Source organism: Gracilinanus agilis, chromosome 3, assembly GCF_016433145.1.
Source record: "Gracilinanus agilis isolate LMUSP501 chromosome 3, AgileGrace, whole genome shotgun sequence".
NCBI classification, from domain to species: domain Eukaryota; kingdom Metazoa; phylum Chordata; class Mammalia; order Didelphimorphia; family Didelphidae; genus Gracilinanus; species Gracilinanus agilis.
This window is the reverse complement of record NC_058132.1, coordinates 344509528-344532151: the sequence shown is the minus strand read 5'-3', so window position 1 is coordinate 344532151 and position 22624 is coordinate 344509528. Positions and strand designations below refer to the sequence as shown.

Here is a 22624-nt window from a genome sequence, read left to right as displayed (position 1 = left end):
CAAGTCACTTACCCTCAGTTGCCTAGTCCTTGCCTCTCTTCTGTCTTAGAATTGATATTATGACAGAAGATAAGAGTTAAAAAAATTTCTAACCCAGACACTCACTAAATGATTTTTCTGTACCATAATTTTCTCCTCTATAAAGTGGAGTTGGACTCCATGTGTTGTAAGACAATTTCTAGCTCTCAATTTATCATCCTCTGATTCCCTACATTCCTTCAGTGATCACTGACCATGAATATTCAATATACCATATCCATACTGGTGGCCCTAGTAAATGCAAATCTCCTTCCAGTTCCTTTTCAAATGGAAATGAATCCTAAATTGATCAATTTGCTGAATCATTCCAATTTAAAAAAAAAAAAAAAAAAAAAAGCCCAGGCCTTTGAAAAGGAATTCAGCAGGAAAGAAGGACTGAGATATTTTTTTTCCCCAGAAGAAACACATTAGCAATTGCAGCAGCAGCCACAGACAGAAGATTATGTTTTGATTTGAAGGGCCTGGATGTGTGAATGATGTTCAGGCAAATAACCCCCTCTATTTAGAAGGACTGTCACATGTAAAATTTCTGACCTGTAAACTGATAAAAGTGAAGCAATTTGTCTGCTTTCAGACATGATTGCTCTATATATCTGCAAGTCTATCAGCCAGCAAAACCCTGAGCTCCATCAGGTCCAGACTGGTTAAGGCCAGCAGCGTGGGTCTACTAGACTGACTCATCTTAGAGGAAAGGACAAGAACCACAGCCTAGTATTTGGTTCTTCTCTTCACACAATGCCCTCCTCTCAAAGCTAATGGATGTGACATGAAGGGGATGGCACTGAGCATTGCCTTAACCATTAGTGGGATGGCCTCTCTCTCAACTGGTTGGCCAATGAAGGGGTGGGAAGTAATGGCCAAGTCCAACTGAATGTGGTGAGATGGAGGGATTAGAGACCATCTCATGACTGAGAGTGTGAGCATGGAGATCAAGACAGAGATGTCAGGGGCAGCTGGGTAGCTCAGTGGATTGAGAGCCAAGCCTAGAGACGGGAGATCCTAGGTTCAAATCTGGGCTCAGACACTTCCTAGCTGTGTGACCTTGGGCAAGTCATTTAACCCCCATTGCCTAGTCCTTACCACTCTTCTGCTTTGTATTGACACAGTATTGATTCTAAGACTGAAGGTAAGGGTTAAAAAAAAAAAGGCAGAGGTGCCACATTGCATCTATAATAAGAGAGGAAAGAGGGACTTGGTCTGTGGAAAGGGAAGAATGTAGATCGCCTTCTGGACCCACAGGTCAAGAATAGGAAGCTATAGATGCTCTGAACTCTTGGTCTCAGAGCAGACAAGGCTCATAGTTCTAGAGCTGAGAAAGACTTCGGAGACCATCTAGTTCAGTCTCCTCCTCATTCCTTTTTTTAATTTTTAATTTAATTTTATTTTTAACTCTTCATTCCTTTTAATGATTAGGAAGCCCAGGAGGTGAAATGACTTGCCCTGGTCACAGAAATAAGTAGTAAAGGTGAGATTTGAATCCAGGTCCTTGACTTCTGATTCAGTGCTTTTTCCATCTTACCACATTATTGAATTGTAGGTATGTTGGAATGAGGAGGAAAAGATTGTGGCTAGAAAATTTGATTTGGATTGGAGGAATTTTTTTGGTTATTTATTTCCTAAAGACATAGCATAATAGAAAGAGCTCTGGATTTAGAGCAGGAGGACCTGGTTTGAATTTTGATGCTGACTCTTACTATCAGTATGACCTTGGACAAGTCTACTTCTTTTGACTTTAGTTTACTCAACTATTTTTTAAAACTCTTACCTTCTGTGTTAGAATTAATACTAAGTTGGGGCACGTAGTTGGCTTAGTGGTTGGAGAACCAAGCCTAAAGATAAGAAGTCCTGGGTTTAAATTTGACCTAAGACATTTCCTAGCTGTATGACCCTGGGCAAGTCACTTTACCCCCATTGCCTAGCCCTTACTGCTCTTTTGCCTTGGAACCAATACATAGTATTGATTTGAAGATAGAAGGTAAGGGTTTTTTTTTTTTTATTGTTTTGTGTTTTTTTAACTGATACTACTTATCAGTTCCAAGACAGAAGAGCAATAAGGGGTAGGCAAATGGGGTTAAGTGAGTTGCTCAAGATCACACAGCTAAGAGGTATCTAAGGACAGATTTGAACCTAGGACCTCCCAGCCTCTAAGCTAGCTCTCTATCAATTTCTTCATTTGTAAGATGAGTCAATTAGACTTGAGCTCTAAAAGGTCCTTTCCAGCTCTAAATCTGTGATCTGATAATCTTATGATCTTGTTTAGAGTCCTGGCTGTGCCACTAACTACTCCTTGTGATCTTAGGCAAGTTGCTCAGCCCCTCTGGACCTCAGTTTCTTCATTTGTAAAACAAAGAGGTTAGGGGAGCTGTCCTTGCAGTTCAAAGTCTAGGATCCCTTGCACAGCTGGTGGGTTGGACAGCAGCCATATGGTGCCCAGGGAGATTCTGGTTCAGAGTTGGCCTCTCATTCTTAGCTGCAGTGCTTTGGCAGGAGATAGGGCTGCGAAGTTGCTGAGTCACTGTTTGCTCAATAAGTTAGTTATCCAAAGCTACTGGAATAAAAAATAAAAATCAGAGTTAAGTGTCTTTGGATTTGCCAAAGGGGCTGCGCACTTCTCTTTTCCATTGCTTCAGAGGGAGGGGAGACGGTGCCCTGACTTGGAAGTCAAGGCCAGATTTTGAACTCTGGATTTATTTGCTGCAGGTATTAGGGGACAGGATTTGGGATCTTAGGCTCATAGGTCTAGAACTGTAAGGGAAGCCACAGATCATCTAATTCAACTCCCTCATTTAATAGATGAGGAAAATGAGGACTGACGGCTTGCCCAACACCACACTTCCCTGGCTTTCTTTTCCAGTCTGTCATATTGCCTCTCCTGTGCATCTATGATAATTTCCCTCCCTCTTAAACCACTTCATCTGAAGCATTCCCAGAATCATGCAAAAATCTAATCACAAAGTTGAGCAAAGGGTCTGGGTTGATTTCCAGTGAGATTTCTTAGTAATTTAATCCAACCTTTTTTTTTTTTTTTTTTTTTTTTAAGGTGAATTATTTCCAAGAGAACTTCACAAGTACAGTATTCTCTGGATGATTTGGAGAACAAGTACCTGGACATATTGTGTTGTGTGTTAATTCAGAATGCCTGGCTCCTTGGCAGCTCCCAAGCCTACTTTCTAATTCTCACCTACCCCCCAGGATATTTGTTTATGAACCAGAGTAGTTTGATGAGGCAGTTGCTTTTGGCTCTGTTCCTCAATATATCACCCCAGTAGAGGGAACAGATGGCCCATCTTCCTATCTTTTCACTGGGCATGAGTTAGAAATGGAGTGGGGTGGATGGGGGAGGTTGCAGATCTTAACTACCTTCTCATATTACTCTCTTTTACCTCTTATCCTGCAGCAAAACCAAGCTATTCCACAATTTTTTGAGCTTTTCTTCTTTTGTGCCCTTATTCTCATTATTCCTTATTACTATATCAAGGTTTTGATGGTAAATATTTAACAACCAGCTCTCTGAAAAATAAAATGTGCCCAGGACAAACATTTAAGTTTAGTTTACATCAACATTTTTTCTATCATTTTCTTAAGTCCAGAAATCAACAAAACAGTAAGTCAAGACCTATTTTTAAGATTTGCCTCATCCTGGAGTATAAATCCCCACATTGAAAATTTAACAATCAGCTCCCTCTAGCCCACACAAGCAGGCTCCTGCATATCCCTTCTTACAGTGTCTCCTTTCCAGCTTCACTTGTTAAATTCCTACCTGTCCTCTCTAGCTTTAGAGATGTTAGTAGCATCGTGGATAGAGTCAGATTCAAAGAGAGGAAGATCTAGGAGCAAGTCCCACCTCTGACACAGACCAGCTGTGTGATACTGGGCAAATCACTTAACCTATCGGTGCCCAAGCAACTATAATTTGCAGAGAAAGGGTCAACCTGCATTTGGCAAAAGCAATTTCCTTATGTGGGACTTCCTTGCACCAATGAAATCACAGATCTAGTTCCTATCCCTTGATAGCTCAAATAACTTTGCCTCTCCTCTATGAAAACTTCCTTGATCTTCTCCTTCTGCACTGTGTTCCTCCCAAATCAATCAATCAATCAATCAATCAACAAACATTTATTAAGCCCAACCTATATGCCAGCCACTGTGCTAGGAAATGAGGATACAAAAATTTGTGAAGACAAAATGAGATGATATATGTATATGATAGATGGGCAGATAAGCATCTACCTGTCTATACATACATATGCATCCCCTTTTAAGATCAGTAAGTCCAATTCTATTCATTACTCTTTCCTCCAATTCCCTTGCTTCACTTCCCTTATTCTGCTAGTATGTCTTTCTTTTCCTCATTTTCTTTCTTTTATTTTTAACCCTTACTTTCCATCTTAGAATCAATACTGTGCATTGGTTCCAAGGCAGAAGAGCAGTAAGGGCTAGGCAATGAAGGTTAAGTGACTTGCCCAGGGTCACACAGCTAGGAAGTGTCTGAGGCCAGATTTGAACCTCCCATCTCTAGACCTGGCTCTCTAATCACTGAGTCACCCAGCTACCCCTCCTCGATTTCTTTTGTTCATTTGAAATTGTGTCTGTGTATATATATCCACACACATATACATAGATATAATTTTTGTTATTGCTTGTGGCTATTGTTTGAGCTGTCTTGGAGGAAACCAGTTACACTCTGGTGGCCAGCTTCCTGGAGTTGTATCTCTCCCAGTTTAGCTCGCTTGACCTTCTAATAACAGCCATACCTCCCAGGCCCTTGTCTTACAGAGATTCTTCCTCCTGGGGATTTGTTGCATCTGATGCAAATGGGACCTTAAGAGTTCATTTCATTTGAGTCTTTGTTTTGACATCTTGGCCGAAATAAAGAGATAAAAGCCGAGAAACATGAAAAATTAAATGCTGTATCACCATCATCCTAATCAATAAACATCATGGCATTCCTTCCTTTGGATCCCTGGGCTGACCTCCAGCACTAACCTTTCGGGAGGGAGATTAGACAGCAGGCAGGGATGAATGCTTTTGAAGTCTAGTAGAGAGGGTAGAATATAATTTACATTGGTGGGCTGCTGGAGCAGTGCATAATAAATTGTTCTATAAACTACAACCCACTAAGAGTTTGAGAATCATTTATTTATAAATGCTAAGAATGTTTCTGGCTCCCACTGAACGTCCCTCAAGGGGATTTCATCAGGAAACTAAGTTTCCTAGAATTAATACTAAACTGAACTTCAAAAAACAATAATCTACCCTTAGACAAGACTTTCTGAAGCTATTTCTAATAAAGAGAGGAGGAAGAAAGTGGAAGGAAAGATTTAAATGAGAGGGACTTTGGATACTCTGCCTAGCTGTACAGGGATGAGCAATTCACCATTTCTTTTATTCTCAGTTTGTTCCTACATAAAATGTGGGGATTGATTTGCACTACCTCTAAGCTTCCTATCCTCATAAACTGTCTGGGATTCCAGAGAACCCAGATCTTAACAAATATTTGAAAGAATAAAGCTTTCTTTGCAAGCTTAGCCTGGGAGTTAGGAAACTTAGATTTGATCAGACACTAAAGTTACTTTGGGGTGTTCTTGATACTTGCTATATGTGTACTTAGCACTTCTGATAGGAGCAGGAAGGGCAAAGATGATTTTTTTTCCATTAGGGCCAACAACCCCAAAGAAGTAAAGTTATTTGAGGGCTCTATCCCCAACACAAACCTCTGGAAAAAACCTTTAGGTTTGAGGCAGGAGGTATTTTTAAAATGGAGTGGAAGGAAAGGTGAACAAAAGAAACTGAGGAAAGGAGAAAACATTAACAATAAGGAGAGAGAAAGCAAGAAAGAGAGAAATGGGACAGAGTAAGGACTGCACCTGGATTTACTGATCTTAAAAGGGATACAGAAGAATCAAAACAGGACCAAGTGATGGACAGAGATTTGCATTTACAAAATTTGACAGACTTTTGATGACATGAAGACAAAGACCAAGAATGTTCTGCTTGTCTGAGATTTCTCACCCCTGAAAACAGGAAATAAAGGACAATTTAAAAGACTAAGTACAATACCATTACTATGTCTGAATCCTAAAGAGATAAAAAAAGGGTGGGGGGGGGACTGGTAAAGGACCTTTTTGTACAAAAATATTTATAGCTGCTCTTTTTGTGGTGGCAAAGAATTGGAAAATGAGGGGGTGTTCCTCAACTGGGAAATGGCCAAACAAATTGTGGTATATGATGGTGAGGGAATACTGTTGTATTCCATTGTTGTATCTTATCAGGATGATTTCAGAAAGAACTGGAAAGACCTATGTGAACCGATGCAGAGCGAAATAATCAGAACCAGGAGAACATTATGCATAGTAACTGAAATATTGTGGGATGATCAAATGTCATAAACATTGCTAACAGCAATGCAATGATCCAGGACAATTTTGAAGAACTTATGACAAAGAAAGCTATTCACACTGAGAGAAAGAACTGTGGGAGTAGAAATGCAGAAGGAAAACATTTGATTTTTTACTTGTTTATGTGGGTATTGGATGTGGGGTTTTGGTTTTTAAAAAAGTATTATAAAAATGAATAATACTTAAATAGGTATTGAGTGATAATACATGTATGAACATGAATCATGGAACCATGGAAAAATACTTAAATAAAAAAATTTTTTAAAAGAATATTGTGGGGGCAGCTGGGTAGCTCAGTGGATTGAGAGCCAGGCCTAGAGACTGGAGGTCCTAGGTTCAAATGTGGCCTCAGACACTTCCCAGCTGTGTGACCCTGGGCAAGTCACTTGACCCCCATAGCCTACCCTTACCACTCTTTCACCTATAAGTCAATACACAGAAGTTAAGGGTTTAAACTTAAAAAAAAAAAATTAAAAAAAAAAAAAAAAGAATGTTGTCCACCTCTAGAGAAAGAACTGTTGGAGTAGAAATGCAGATAAAAACATGATTTATCATTTGTTTATCTGGGTATATAATTGGGGCTTTGGTTTTATAAGATTATTTGCTTACAAAAATGAATAATATGAAAATGCGTTTTGCATGATAATGCAAGTATAACCCAGATTGTATTGCTCATCACCTCTGGGAGGGGGGAGGGAGACAACATGAATATAACTTTGGAAAGCTTATGTGTAAATTTGTTATTAAAAAAATAAAGATGAAACAGCAAAAAAAAAAAAAAAAAAAAAAGACTACCCTGATAAACGATTGGAGTAGTTGAACACTTTTCAGAATTGTAAACTCTCAATAGCCATTTAAAAATATATTCTAAATTACTAAAAAAAAAGGAAATGCAAATTGAAACAAGTTTGAAGTTTCAACATTTAGCAATGTGGCTATTGATATAGACTTTTGTATATTGAAATATTCAATATTTCATATTGAAAAAAAGAATTGGTGTTGAAGGGGCTATGGAAAGAAAGGCACACTAATGCAGTTGGAATTGATCCAGTTTTTCTAGAAAACAATTTGGAGTTATTTGGGAAGTCATTAAATATATATATATATATATACCCTTTGTTCTGCTGATCCAGGTATTGGGCACATACTTTAAGAAAGATAAGTTAGTATTTGCCACAATATTCATAATGGTACTTTTGAGTAGCAAAAATTTGGAAACAAACATGGAAATGATTAGAAAAATTGCTCTATGTGAATATAACAGAACGCTATTATGCCTTGAGAAATGACAAATAAAAGTAAGTCTGAGAAATATCATAACACTTGTATAAAAGGGAAGTAAGTAGAACCAAGATAACAACATGTAATAATGTAAATAAAAAACAAAACAAAATCTAAAAACCAGCCAAAGTCAGATTAATTGTAATGACCAACTTGGCTTTAAGGATTATAAGAGCTTGGGGCCCATGGGTGCAGGACATCGTATTTACTCTCAGGCTCATCTCCCACCACCTTTCTCCTTCCTTTGCCTGCACTCCTCTACCTTAAAAAGCTTAAATTCCTTCTTATACTGATGGCCACATCATCTTTTGCTGCTGTCCCTATATTTGAGGAGAGCGCTTTGTGAAACAGATACATAGTGAGGGGACAGATTCTGCTTCTGCTTCTATTTCTAATCAGACAGGTATGCCCAGGAAAGTCTTTTACATCTGTTTCCCCATGTCTAAAAGAAATATAAATATAAAGAAGTGGCTTAGAGCAGTGGAAGGAGCACTGCAATTAGAAACCAAGACACCTGGGTTCAAATCCCAGCTTATTAGCAAGTATTACTGGTAACACTAACCAGTGGTATAAATTTGGACAAAGACCTCGAATTCTCCTAATCTTTGTAAAATGGGGAGGTATCAGATTAGGAGTCACTAAGAATGAGTTGATTTATCTTTACCTTTAAAAAGTTTTACTGTCATCTTTGCCCCTGTAACAGTCATCTCCCCAAATGCCCTCCCCATCATCTTCTTCATCAACCACCCTTGCCCCTCGAATCCCCTTGAAACTAAGGAAAACAGGGAAGAAAAACCAATGGACAAAATGACCTTGGCTAGTAGTTTATACAATATTTTGTCCCTGTGGTTCCCACCTCTCACTTATTTTTTTTTTTTTTTTTTTTTTTTTTTAAAACCCTTACCTTCCGTCTTGGAGTCAATACTGTGTATTGGCTCCAAGGCAGAAGATTGGCAAGGGTAGGCAATGGGGGTCAAGTGACTTGCCCAGGGTCACACAGCTGAGAAGTGGCCGAGGCCAGATTTGAACCTAGGACCTCCCGTCTCTAGGCCTGACTCTCATTCCACTGAGCTACCCAGCTGCCCCCACCTCTCACTTATTTTTGAAGAATGGGGAAGACTATGTTGTCCTCTGATGCTAAAGGTATCAGGACTGGTCACTGCAATGAATTGGAACTCATTTATAGTTATATCTGAAAAGTAGTCACTATTGTAATACCTAATAATCATATCATATTATGCCATCCATATCATATGATCCAGGAGAGATGAGGCTGTCTGGCATTCTGAGGTCTAATGGCAGTTGTTAAAATTACAGTATATTCTTTCCCTCCCCTTCCTTTAAGAATTATCCTCCAAAAAATTCTCCCCTAGGGGAAAGACTAGAGTGCTTATTGCCTACAGTTTAGTTTGAGTTCATAGTAATAGCCGGACAGAAGAAGCAGCTCAATTTAATTGGATGATTGGGACACATCCCCTACTCCACCCCTCTCCTCCCTAGTCAGCTCCAGGAACAGGAGAAGGTGTGTCAAGCCTAGAGTGGGCAGCTGTGAGCAAAGTCAGTGTTGGGGGAATAGTACCCTGCTGCTGCTACTCTGCCCAGGCAGATAATGCAGGAGGAAATACCAAGCAGCCAAACCTGTCCCCCAGAAGGAAAGTCTCTAGTTAGGGTAGGAGGAGGGTGATCGATATTTCAGGGTTTCTATACCCAAAAGCATTTAGGAGACAGTGGAAGATAGTGGAAGGTTCAGCGTTGTGGAAGTTGGGAAAAGCACCCTAGTCTCACCTCTGCCACTCTGGGACTTGAGGCAAGTCAGTTCTCCCCTTGGTGTTCTCAGTTTCCTCATCCATTTGATCCTAAATGATCTCTGAAGACCCCCCCCCCCCAGTTCTAAAATTCCACAGTTCTGTGTCTTAATGCAGTCAGAAATAATGCTTAAAAGAACAAAGTAGCTCCCTGTTTTCCAGAATTCCTTGCTGTATTATTGCTGTTGTCGTGTCTAACTCTTTGTGACCCCTATTTGGGGTTTTCTTGGCAAAGATGCTGAAGTGGTTTGCCATTTCCTTTTCTAGATCATTTTACAGATGAGAAAATCGAGGCAAACAGGGTTAATTGACTTACCCAGGGTCCTGTAGCTAATAAGTGTCTGAGGACAGATTTGAATTCAGAAATATGTCTTCCTGACTCCAGGTCCATCACTCTATCCATAGTGTCACCTAGATGTCCAGTTGCTATATAGCTTATGTTATATAATTACTGTAGAATGAGATTAAAATCTATGCAGCTTCTAGACACAGAAACCTTCCAGATTATTTCTTACCTTCAAATCCGCCAGCATTTTCCTCTTGCAGGTTTTGGAGGCTTCGCCAAACTCAAACACAAAGAGAGTATTTGGCTAAAATGCTGTTTTTTCCCCAGGAAATAATCCCTAATCCAAACTCACTCTTTCCTTCTCCCTATCTCTTATTCGTTAGTGAACTACTAAGAGGAATTTCTAAACTGCTTGGTGTGCAGGTGATAAAGTCCAACAAACATTACCCAAGGTTATTGACTTTGCTTTACGTGCTTTGTTTGGTAGCTTGCATTTAAAATCAGATATAAAATTGTTTCTGAGTGGTTGCAGGAAGGATGGATTTTCCTTTCCTTTTGGGTTATTGACTAGGGGCAAAAGAAGATAAGCTAATTTAGTTCAGGGAGGGGAAGATAAAAAAAGGCTAGTACGATTTAGTAGTCATTAACCTTTAGAGGATGTTCAAGGCATTTGAATCAAATAAATTCTCTTGTTGGACTTGTCTATAGTCTTTTAAAAAATGAACCAAAAAATACTTTTCTTGTCCCTCCTCTACCCTGACTCCACTTTAGGGAAAAAAAAGAAAGAAAACCCTTATGATAAATATGCATAGCCAAGTAAAAGAAATTGGTCATTAAAAAAAAACAAAACTCTTACCTTTTGTCTTAAGACTGATAAGTATCTCTTCTAAGGCAGAAGAGTGGTAAGGGCAAGGCAATTGGGGTTAAGTGACTTGCCCAGGGTCACACAGGTAGGAAGTGTCTGGGGCCAGATTTGAACCCAGGACTCCACACCTGGCACTCTATCCACTGAACCACCTAGCTGCCTGTGGTCATTAAAAACAAAAAAACAAAAAAAAAACAAAAAAAAAAAAAAACAACAACTCTCATTCTATACTCTGAGTCCAATACCTTTCTGTTGGGAGATGGGTAGCATGTCTCATTATTTGTCCCCTGGAACTGTGGCTGCTTACTACGTTAAGTAGAAATTTTAAGGGTATAAAAGTTATCTTTACAATGTTGTTGTTATTGTGTAAAGTGTTCTCCAGTTCTGCTCATTTTATTTTGCATCAGTTTATATAGATTTTTCCATATATATAAATTTTGGGAGTTTGGGGAGGATTTTCCAGGAAAAAATCCTGGAAATTTCCCATATATAAATTTTGGGAGATCATTGCTTTCATCATTTCTTACAGCACAACAGTATTCCATTACATTATATGCCACAGTTTGTTCAGCTATTCTCCAACTGATGGGCACTTCCTTAGTTTCCAGTTCTTTGCCATCATAAAAAGCTAATATAAACATTTTTGTATATATGGGTCCTTTTTTTATTCTTTGATCTCTGTGGAAGTAAAGAGCTAGTAGTGGTCAAAGAATCTATAGTTTGATAACTTTGAGGGACTAGTTACAGAACTGCTTTCCAGAAGGTCTGGACCAAGTTATAATTCCACTAAAAATATCTGTTTTTCCATAATGTTCCAATTTTTGTTATTTTCTCTTTCTGTCAACTTTTCTATTCTGATGGGTGTGAAGTGAAACCTCAGAGTTATTTGAATTTGCATTTCTCTAATTATTTGTCATTTGAAGCATTTTTTTCATAGTTATTGATGGCTTGAATTTCTTCCTTAGAAAACTACCTCTTTATATTATTTGGCCATTTATCAGTTGGAGCATGGGCATGGATCTTAGAAATTTGAATCAGTTCCTTACATATCTGGGAAATGAGACCTTTATAAGTGACTAGCTGTTATTTTTTGCTGTTGTCATTGTTGTTTTTACTAGACTTTACCCAGAGGGCTTAGATGGAACACAATAAGAATTAACCCTCCATTTCCTTACTAGCTACAGCCTTTCAACAAAGACTAGGGCATGGAGTAGCTTGTTCAAGGAATAGCAAGGCAGCCAGTGTCACTTTTAGGGTATGTGTGGGGGAGTAAAGGGTAAAAAACGAAACAAAACAAAAACTGGAAAGGGAAGGGTTTCAATGATAACAAATCATGATGATATTAAAGATGTATTCAAAAGCTGATTCTAATGAGCAAAGTGTCCATGGACCAGACTTATGGATATATTTCTAATATTTCACATGATTGATTTCTGAATCCTTAAATTCGATGGGACTCAAAATTCTGTTGAACTTAAAAATTAAGCATCTATTATTATTATCTGCAGTCTAAAAGCTAGCAGACAAGTTGTAAAGGGCTTTTGGAATGTCAAAGACTTACTTTTAACATCTGAATAAGATTGGACCAGGGTTGGGGGGGTGGGAGAAGAAGGTTTGACTAAAGCAGTGATTCCCAAAGTGGGTGCTACTGCCCCCTGGTGGGTGCTGCAGCGATCCAGGGGAGCGGTGATGGCCACAGGTGCATTTATCTTTCCTATTAATTGCTATTAAAATTTTTTAAAAATTCATTTCCAGGGAGCTAAGTAATATTTTTTCTGGAAAGGGGGCGGTAGGTCAAAAAAGTTTGGGAACCTCTGGAGTAAAGTCAGGAAGGACTTCCAAATGAGCTTCTTTCCTGGGCACCTAGCTATACAATTGTGTTGCTATTCGTTCCTTTAATTTATAATTGGACCTAATATTATGTTCATACTTTAGCTGTTTCTCTTGTTTGATTGACATCCTGAAAATCCCTCAAATGCTGGAATTCTATAATAAACAGTGCAGTGGGTTTGGACGCTCTTTCCGTACCTGTTGACAGAATGCTGAAGTTCTTTCTCTGTGTTCCTTGTCTCCTTGTTCAACCTATGTCTCTCCCTCTCTAGTCCTTATCCTTTGCCCTTGCTCCTCAGTCTTTAGCTTCTCTCCACACATGATTAAAACCCACATGAGAACTTTTGGACTGGCTCACTTACAGAAAGATAGGACAGGGCCATTGCTGGAATAAGGACCCAACCTGCCCTGTAGGAAAATTGCTTTGGAAGCTGAGTAGAGTAGACTGGGTCAGAGAGAGAAGAAAATTCAAGAATGAAGACCAATCAGGAGGCTGTGCAATAGTCCAGGCTGATTGGATTCTAAAGGTGTTAAAAGGCTGCATCAAAAGATTGCAGAGAAGGTACACAGACCCACTTGATCTTTACCAAATTGCCCTCCCCCCCCCCCCAATTATGACATAACACCTCAGACTGAATTTTGGAGCAATGTAATCCCCCCAAAGATGGGGTGAAATATTTTTTCAGCCCCAAACAACTTAGAAGGTTGGCACAAAAGATCTAAGCCCAGGGTTGGAAAAAGAGCAAAAAGCAGCATGCCAAGGCAGGCACCATCACAGCAACAGGCAGAAGGGCATCTCAATCAACAGCAAAGGCTTCTGGAGCTCTCAGTCACAGACAGTAAGGAGGATTAGACAACTATTCAGGAGAAGAGTACAGAGGTCCATTTGTTGGCTCTGGGTGCAAGACTCCTGTCACATTGCCCATAAGAAGATCCAGGGCACAATCCTAGTTTGCTTTCTCAGGATGAGGAAGGGGCACAGGGGAGCAGGGGACCCTGGTCACAGTTTCAAGAGATAAAAGAATGCTTGTGCTTATTTACAGACCACAGCACAGAGTGAGAAGGTATTCAACACACTTCTCCTTACATTGTACCACCATGAAAAATCTGAAAGTTTATAGATCCCCAGAGCTAGCTCTGAAGGCAGCTGCACAAAGAACCTGAAACTTGGACCAGTATTTCCTTCACCACAGGAACAGAGCTCAACTTTAACAGTTTTTTTTTAATTAAAAGAAAAGGAAAAGGCTGAGGAATGAGCAGACAACAACAAAAAAGAAACTCAACACAAAAAGTTATCTTAGTGACAGGGAAGACCAAAATGCAAACTCACAAGAAGTTGACAAAGTCAAGAAAAGTAAGAGTTGCTCTCATCCCCAAAAGAATTAATGGAGGAGCTAAAATGGTTTTAAAAATTAAATAAGAGAGGTAGGAGAAAAATTGGGAAAAGAAAAGAGTGTGATATAGGAAAATCATGGGGAGAAAGAGTGAATGGCTTGGTAAAAGGGGCACAAAATTACTGAAGAAATTACTAATTTTTAAAAATAAAATAGGACAATTGTCAAAAGAGCCACGAAAATCTGCTGAAGAAAAGGATTAAAAAAAAAAGCAAAATTGGCCTTATGGAAAAGGAGGTACAAAAGCTCACTCAAGAAAGTCATATTTTAAAATTTTGAAATGGGCAAATGGAAGCTAATGACTCTATGAGATATCAAGAAACAATCAAAATCAAAAGCATGAAAAAATAGAGGAAAATGTGAAATATCTCTTTGAACAAAACTGACCTAGAAAATAAATTCAGGAGAGAGAATAAAAGAATATAAGAACCAGAAGGTTAAAATAGAAATTGAAAGAATTCACTGATCACCTCCCAAAAGATATCCCAAAAGGATAATTTCCTGGAATATCATACCCAGATTATAGAACTCCCATGACAAGGAGAAAATATTGGAAGTAGCCAGAAAGAAACAATTCAATTATTATGGAACCACAGTCAGGATAACTCGAGATTTAGCAGCTTCTACATTAAAGAATCATAAAACAGGATATTCCAGAGGGCAAAGGAGCTTGTACTTTGACCAAGAATCACTTACTCAGCAAAACTGAACATAATTCTTCAAGGTAAAAAGAATGCTTGTGCTTATTAATGAGATGGAGGACTTTCAAACTTGATAAAAGGACCAGAGCTGAATGGAAAATTTGAGTCTTGAATAGAAGATTCAAGAGAAACATAAAAAGGTAAATAAGAAAGAGAAATCAAAAGACATTCAATAAGGTTAAATCATGTACATCCTAAATGGAAAGATGATTCCTATAACTCCTAAGGACTTTTTCATTATTAGAGCAGTTAGAAGTAGTATACATAGACAGGGGACAGAGATATGCATTTAATATGATGGGATGAAGAATATGTTGGGAGAAAGGGAGAGGGAAAAATGGAATGGGATAAATTATTCCACATAAAAAGGCACAAAAGAGGGGAAAATAGGAGAGATGAAGAGGGCAGCATGTGAACCTCACTCTCATCAGAATTGGCTCAATGAGGTAGGAACATACACAATCAATAGGGTATGAAAATCTATCTTACCCTACAGAAAAGTAGCAGGGAAAGGGTATAAGAGAAGGGGAAGGGGGTTGGTTTGATAGAAAAGAGGGGAAATTGGGGGATGTTGCAGTCAGATATTAAAGAGGGATAAATAGGATGGAGAGTAATACACAGCAATCATAATGGTGCAACAAGACTCTCTAATAAAGGCCTCATTTCTTAAATACATAGAGTAATAAGTTGACCATATAAGAATACCAATATTCCCCAATTGATTAATGGTCAAAAGATAGGAACAAGCAGCTCTCAGACAAAATAATTTAAGCTTTCTTTAGTCATGTAAAAATGCTCTAATTCAGCATTAAATAGAGAAATGTAAATTAAAATAACTCTGATGCACCACTCTATACTTATCAAATCACCTCTTATGACAAAAAATGGAAAATGACAAACCTTGGAGGGGATGTGGGAAAATTGAGACGCTGATACATTGTTGGGGGAGTTGTGAAATGAATCAACCTTTCTGGAGTGCAATTTGGACCCATACCCAAAGGGCTATAAAACAATACATACCCTTTGACCTACTAAGTTTGTATCCCAAAGAGATTAAAAAACAAAAAGAAGGACTTACATGTACAAAAATACTCAAAGCAGCTCTTTTTTTTTCTTTGCAGGGCAAAGAATTGAAAAGCAAGCAATGGCTGAATAAGTTATAGTATATGATCGTAATGGGGAAAACTATTGTGCTATAAGAAATGATGAGCTCAGAAAAACCTGGGAAGACCTATAGAAACTGAAGCAGAGTGAAGTAAGCAGAACCAGGAGAACATTATACACAGTGACAGCAATGTTGTATGATGAACAACTGTGAATAACTTAGCTATTCTCCGCAATACAATGATCCAAAACAATCCCAAGACTCATGATAAAAAATGTCATCTGCTTCCAGAGAAAAATGTTTGTAAAACTATATTTATACTAACTAGTTAGATAGTTTTGTTGTTGTTCAGTTTTACTCTTCATGACCCCATTTGGAGTTTTCTTGATACTGGAATTATTTGCCATTGCCTTCTCCATCTTATTTTACAGATGAGGAAACTGAGACAAATGAAGTTAAGTGACTTGCCCAGGGTCAGCCAGTTAAGTAAGTATCTGAGGCTGAATTTGAATTCAGATTTTTCTGACTTTTGGCTGGATACTCTATCCACTGCGCCATCTAGTTGCCCTAGTTAAATGGTATTATAGAACTAATCCATTGATAGTGTCTGAATCCAGACCAAATCAAACTTTTTTCACTTTCTTAAACTTTTTTTGTTCAAGTTTCCTTCTACAAAAGGATTAACATGGAAAAAGTTTTACATGATTGCACATGTAAAATCTATATAAGATTGCTTACCATCTCAGCAGTGGTGAGGGGGGAACGAGAGAGGGAGGGAATTTGAGACTCAAAATTCTTTTTAAAATGTTGGAAGGGGCAGCTGGGTGGCTCAGTGGATAGAGAGTCAGACCCAAAGATGGGAGGTCCTGGGTTCAAATCTGGCCTCAGACACTTCCTAGCTGTGTGACCCTGGGCAAGTCACTTAATCCCATTGCCTAGCCCTTACCACTCTTCTGCCTTAGAACCAACACCCAGTATTGATTCTAAGATGGAAGGTAAGGGTTAAAAAAAAAGACAGCAACAACAACAAAATAAAATTAATTGGGTGAAAATTAAATTTAATAAAAAAAAGAAAGTCTGCATTAGTTAATGATTTTGTGAGTGGAGTGAAGGAAATGTAAACATTTCTGATGGTAGAAACAATGAGATCAGGCAACAGACTGGATAAGTGAGTAGACAAAGAAACTGAGGGTGACACTGGAATTTGAGGTCTGAGCAACTAGGAGATGATGGTATCCTTAGAAGAAAGGAGGGTTTTTGTTATTTGGTGGGGTGGAGATAATGAGCTCTGTCTTGTACATTTTGAGTTTGAGTGCATCCTTATATATTCTAAAGACTTCTTGAACAGTTACCAATATCAGTATAGCCTTAGTAATTTTTTTTAAACCCTTACCTTCCATCTTGGAGTCATTACTGTGTATTGGATCCAAGGCAGAAGAATGGTAAGGGTAGGCAATGGGGGTCAAGTGACTTGCCCAGGGTCACACAGCTGGGAAGTATCTGAGGACAGATTTGAACCTAGGACCTCCCATCTCTAGGTCTGGCTCTCAATCCACTGAGCTACCCAGCTGCTCCCTAGCCTTAGTAATTTGAGAGAGTATCCTTATTCCAATTCCTATTCCCACTGGTTGGGGCCCCTAGAGCAATGCTACATGTCTCCCTCGGGAAAGGAGAATTCTGGATTGTTGGGGTACCGTTCTCTAATGCTATTGGCTGGAGCCCTGATTCTAGTGTTTTCCCCAATATCAATATCCAGTTATAGTTAATTGCTCCCTGTATCATCAACACCCTCCGCTGGATTAGTTCCTTAATACTATTTATCTAGGACAGCTAGTTAGTATAGTAGATGGTGCACCCAGCCCAGAGTCAAGAAAATCTGAGTTCAAATTCAACCTCAGAGACTTAGGAGCTGTGTGACCCTGGGCAAGTCGCTTCACCTTGTTTGCCTCAGCTTCCTCATCTGTAAAACAAGCTGGAAAAAGTAATAGGATCTTTGCCAAGAAAACCCCAAAAGGAGTCATGAAGAATATAATTGAATAAGAACAAAATCATCTAACTAATCAATAAATTCATTTTTACAAACATTTGTAAAATATTTGTATACTACTGAGAAAACAGAGCAAAAATAGAAGCTACAAAGCATTTCCCTTCCAATACCTGGGGGCACACTCTCCTGCATGTCACTTTATATAGTATATTAAATTAATTTAATTAAATTAAATAGGGCACATTAAATATGGACTCATATTTAAGGCAATTTCCATGTACTATTTGCCCTACCAACTTCATTTCCAAATGGATAGTTGTAGATGAGTTGCTGTTACTCCCTTTTGGAAGCTTTCTATCCCCTTTAGTAAATGGAGACTCAACTCCTCATGAAGCTTGGCTGTCTGCAGAACATGGCATGAATTCAAGCTTTTACACAGGTAGGGCTCACTTTCCTGACCCGAATTTCACAAGGTCATAGCTACCTAAAAGGAGGAAAATACACACACACATGCATGCACGCATACACGCACACGCACACACACACACACAAAGAACAGGTATGTGCTAGTACCTGCCAGATGATTATCCTTGTAATAAATTAAGAGACTGAATTCTGTTGAAATCATCTTTTAAATGTATAAATAATTCTCATGATTCCCATTGCTTTCTGTGTTAATAACTGGCCTGTCCTATGTCTGATTCATACCATGCACTGGGATCCTTTTTTTTCCTTTTTGAAGTGGTTGGTCATTTCCTTCTGCAGCTCATTTTGCAGATGAGGAAACTGAGGTCAGCAGGGTTAGGTGACTTGCCCAGGGTCACATAGCTGGTAAGTGTCTGAGGTCCAATTTGAACTCGGGAAGAGGAGTCTTCCTGACTCCAGGCCCTGTACTGTCCACTGTGCCACCTGGCTACTTTGCTCAAATACAGTTACTCTATCTCTAGCTTGTTCCAAAAGTAAATTACTGCCTAATAGATCAGCTGCTCAGCATGAAAGTATTTGCTTTATGTACTATTTTTTTACTTTAGTTTATTTTTATTTGGGGGTTTTGGTTTTTTAATAATGTAAGTTTTAACATGTATAACCCAGATCAAATTCTTTACCATCTCTGTGAGAGGGGAGGGACACAACTGGGATCTTATAATTTTGGAAAATGTATGTTGAAAATTGTTATTACATGGAATTAGGAAATTAAAATATTTTTTAAATGAATATTTGCTTTAGGGCACATTTTATCCAAACAGAACATTGTGTTCACATTAGCAAAATCACCCATCTAAGGGTTGTTGGCTAAAAGAGGCAGGGAAATAGGCTTATTATTCTAGAACTACATATCATAATGCTATTTCATTCAAAATTAAATAAACAAGTAGCATGGACTAATGAATAAGGTATTAAAAGCAAGAAGAGCTCGGTTCGAATTCTGTAACTTTCTAGTTGTGAGAACAAGTCACTTAATTTGTCTGAGTCTCAGTTTCATCTGAGGGAGGTTAAGTGGTACAGTGGATAGCATGCTGGACTTGCAGTCAGGAAAATCTGAGTTCAAATCCTGCCTCAGATACTACTAATTGTGTGCTTGGGCAAGGTACTTTTGTCTTCAGTTTCCCCATTTTTAAAATGGGGTTCCTAAAAGTACCTCCTAGGATGGTTGTGAGAATAAGATCATATTTGCAAAGTGTTTGCCAAACCTTAAAATGTTCTATGTTATTATTACTATGTTATCGTTCATCATTTAGGATTTTTAGCCAATCCAGGGGCACATGTTTCCACTTTCTTACAATCATAAAACATGAAGATATTTTTGTAGGATCCTCCTGCCTTTTCCCTCCTTGGTGTTTATGCCCATTCATCCCCCAGGCCAAAGAACACAAATAATTGGAGTCATTTTTTTCTCACAAATTATTTTCAAATTATTCCAATTCCAAATTATTTCCCAGAATTGTTAGACTAAGTTTCCAGCTCCACCAACTGTCCTGGAGTAGGTCTTCTTCCTCCTCCTGCCTGTGCTCCAACACAGCCCCCATCTTTGGCCACCTTGGCCATTGTGATGCCATTCCTCTACTCTGACTCACTACTATTCTGATCTGAAGACCAGGGCTGTCTCCAGCTCTATTCACTCTGGGTTCAGAAAGTCTTCTTTTACCTCGAATGAATGTTTCATAGAATTCCAGAGTTAAGACAGAAGAGGTCCTCAGATCATAGAGGTCCACCCCCTCATCTTACACAGGAGGAACATATAGCTCACGAAGGTGAAATGACTTGTCCAAGCTCACATGAGGAGGAAGTAGTCAAGATAGGATTCAGGCTAAGAGCCTCTAACTCCCAATTTCCATCTTATTGCTCTATAGCCCCAGGTTCAAAGAACAGGGGAACTAAGGAAACCCCCCAGTAACGACACAAGTGACAAACCAAAAGGGAAATGGAGATATGCAGGGTAAAGCATTGAATTTAAATTTCTTTTAAAATTAAATTAATTGATTCTAAGACAGAAGCATGGCAAGAGCTAAGCAATCAGGGTTAGGTGACTTCCCCAGAATCACACAGCTAGGAAGTATCTAAGGCAGTGGTTCCCAAACTTTTTTGGCCTACAGCCCCCTTTCCAGAAAAAATATTACTTAGTGCCCCCTGGAAATTATGAAACTATTTATTGAACTCAGAATAGAATGTAATACAAAAAAAGTGTGGCCATCACCACCCTCCTGGATTGCTGCAGCACCCACCAGGGGGCGGTAGCATCCACTTTGGGAATCACTGATCTAAGGTAAGATTTGAACCTAGATCATCTGGCTGCTCCTTGAATTTCCTTTTTTTTTAAAACCTTACCATTCATCTTAGACTCAATACTAAAAATTGGTTCTAAGGCAGAAGAGTGGTAAGGGTTAGGCAGTGGGGATTAAGTGACTTGCCCAGGGTCATACAGCTAGAAAATGTCTAAGGTCAGATTTGAACCTAGGACTTTCCATCTCTAAGCCTGGCTCTCAATCCAGCATGACAACTTGAATTTACTTTCAACTTTACCTCTTAAACCATTTTTCTTATGTCCAGTGCACTCGTGACTTTGACTTTCTCTTTAGTATCAGAAACATTTATTTATTAATTATATTTACATATTTTAATACATATTTATATACAATTATATTAATATCAGACATGTATATTTATTAATTATATTTATATATTTAATACATATTTATGTATAATTACACATAATTACATTATTAATATCAGACATAGTTATTTTTAATATTAGACACCTATACTTTAGATGTCTCACTTTAAAAAGGGGATTAGACTAGCTGACTTCCAAGTTTCCTCTTTAATAATGTTTATGATAAGACTGATATGATGGAGATATGTTTATAAGAGATGCCTCACCAGAGAGCAAGAAGACAGCTGGGAGTCTCCCTGACAACAGATCCCTATTTGTTTTTATTCCCTTCCATATATCCTAGAATCTCAAATGAAGAGGAAACATCAGAGGTCATCTAGCCTCCTCTCATTAGCGGACAGTTATTATACCAATCTGCCATTTGCAGGGCATCACAATTTTTTCATTGTATTTGGTTTGATGATTCTCAGAGCTAAAAAAGAATCAATCGTCTCCAAGATATGCAGATCCAAATAGAAGGACACATCTGTGGCTGGCTGTGCATCACTCATTTTCAACCCATTCACCAAGTGAACTCTGCAAAGATTCTTGTTGAAAACAGACATCTGACTGTTATTTTCCTACTCAACAAACTCCAGTGGTTCTCTATTGCCGCTAGGAAAAATACAAACTCTCCTTTCTTGGTTTTCAAAGCTTTTCAAACCTGGTCCCTATTTATATTTCTACTGTGTGATATTCCTTCTAGAACTCTATGGAGTTACACAGGGTCTTCAGTCTATTCCCATCTCTGCACCTTTGATCTGGCCATCCCTCATGTCTGTTATACTCCCTCCTCTCCACAGCTTCATAGAATCTCTGACTTTTTTTTTAGAGCAACTCAAATACCACATTCTATAAAAAGCTTTCCTGATTCTCTAAAACTGTTACAGCCAGTTCTCTTCGCCTAACTACCTTGGATTTTGTTTATTGTACATTAAAATCTCTCTCTTTCAATATACATACACACACAATAAGCAGAAGGTTGATTTCCTTATAAGTAGGGATTGTTTCTTTACTTCATTTGGTTTTGGTTTAGTGGATTTTGTTACTAGACTTTGCAGTGACTAGGCATAGAAGAAGACTATTATTTCATATAACTATCAAGAGGCTCAGCGAATCCCAGGCTGGACAGAAGGTGAGATGTAGAAGTGTTGGCAAAATTTCAGAGGCTGTGTGCCACATCTTTGCTCCCTCCTGAGAGGAGGTGGTCATTGCTCTCCGAGTGGATGAGAAGATATGGAGCAGTAGCGGTCGTGGAGAAGGTACCTATGGCCAGTAGGCTACCCCTGCGAAGGCTGGAAACACGTTCTTGCTGCGTATGAGGCACACGCTTAGCCGGAGACATGATGGGAAATGGCTCTGACAAGGACAGGGACCCTGACAACAGAGTAAATGGATGGGAAGAGGCATACTTTTCTCTATGATCCCAGGCCCAGGGCTGACCTTATTAACAGCTAGATAGAACAGGCAATCCTGCCTAAAACGATTACTGTGCCATTCCACTATTACAGCTTACTTCCTTTGGGTCTTGAAGGATCTCTGGTTTTCAAAAGTCCCCTGCAGATCTTAAGTTAGATGGGTTCACCCCTTAGCAGGGACCAGTTGACGACAGGCTGAAAGCAAGAATGGACATGGGACGGGTGCCTGGGGAAGCTTATGGGAGTTAGCCGAAAGGGGAGGTGGAGGGGGTGCAAAGCCAAAAAATGATCTTTGATTTTGCCTCAGGCCATTCGAAATCATCTAATAAACTTTTTGCATTAAGCATTTTGCTGGCACAACAAA

General features: G+C 38.9%; 1 protein-coding gene across 1 annotated transcript in view; it reads right to left on the bottom strand.

Annotated features, from left to right (window-relative positions):
• HGD (homogentisate 1,2-dioxygenase) overlaps positions 1–10161 on the bottom strand; it is an 85694-nt gene extending 75533 nt beyond the window's left edge. Inside the window, exon 1 of the mRNA XM_044670071.1 lies at positions 10039–10161. Within this exon, the coding sequence (XP_044526006.1) occupies positions 10039–10056 (18 nt within the window). The 5' untranslated portion in view covers positions 10057–10161. The remainder of the gene's footprint in view (positions 1–10038) is intronic.
• Between the last annotated feature and the right edge of the window lie 12463 nt (positions 10162–22624).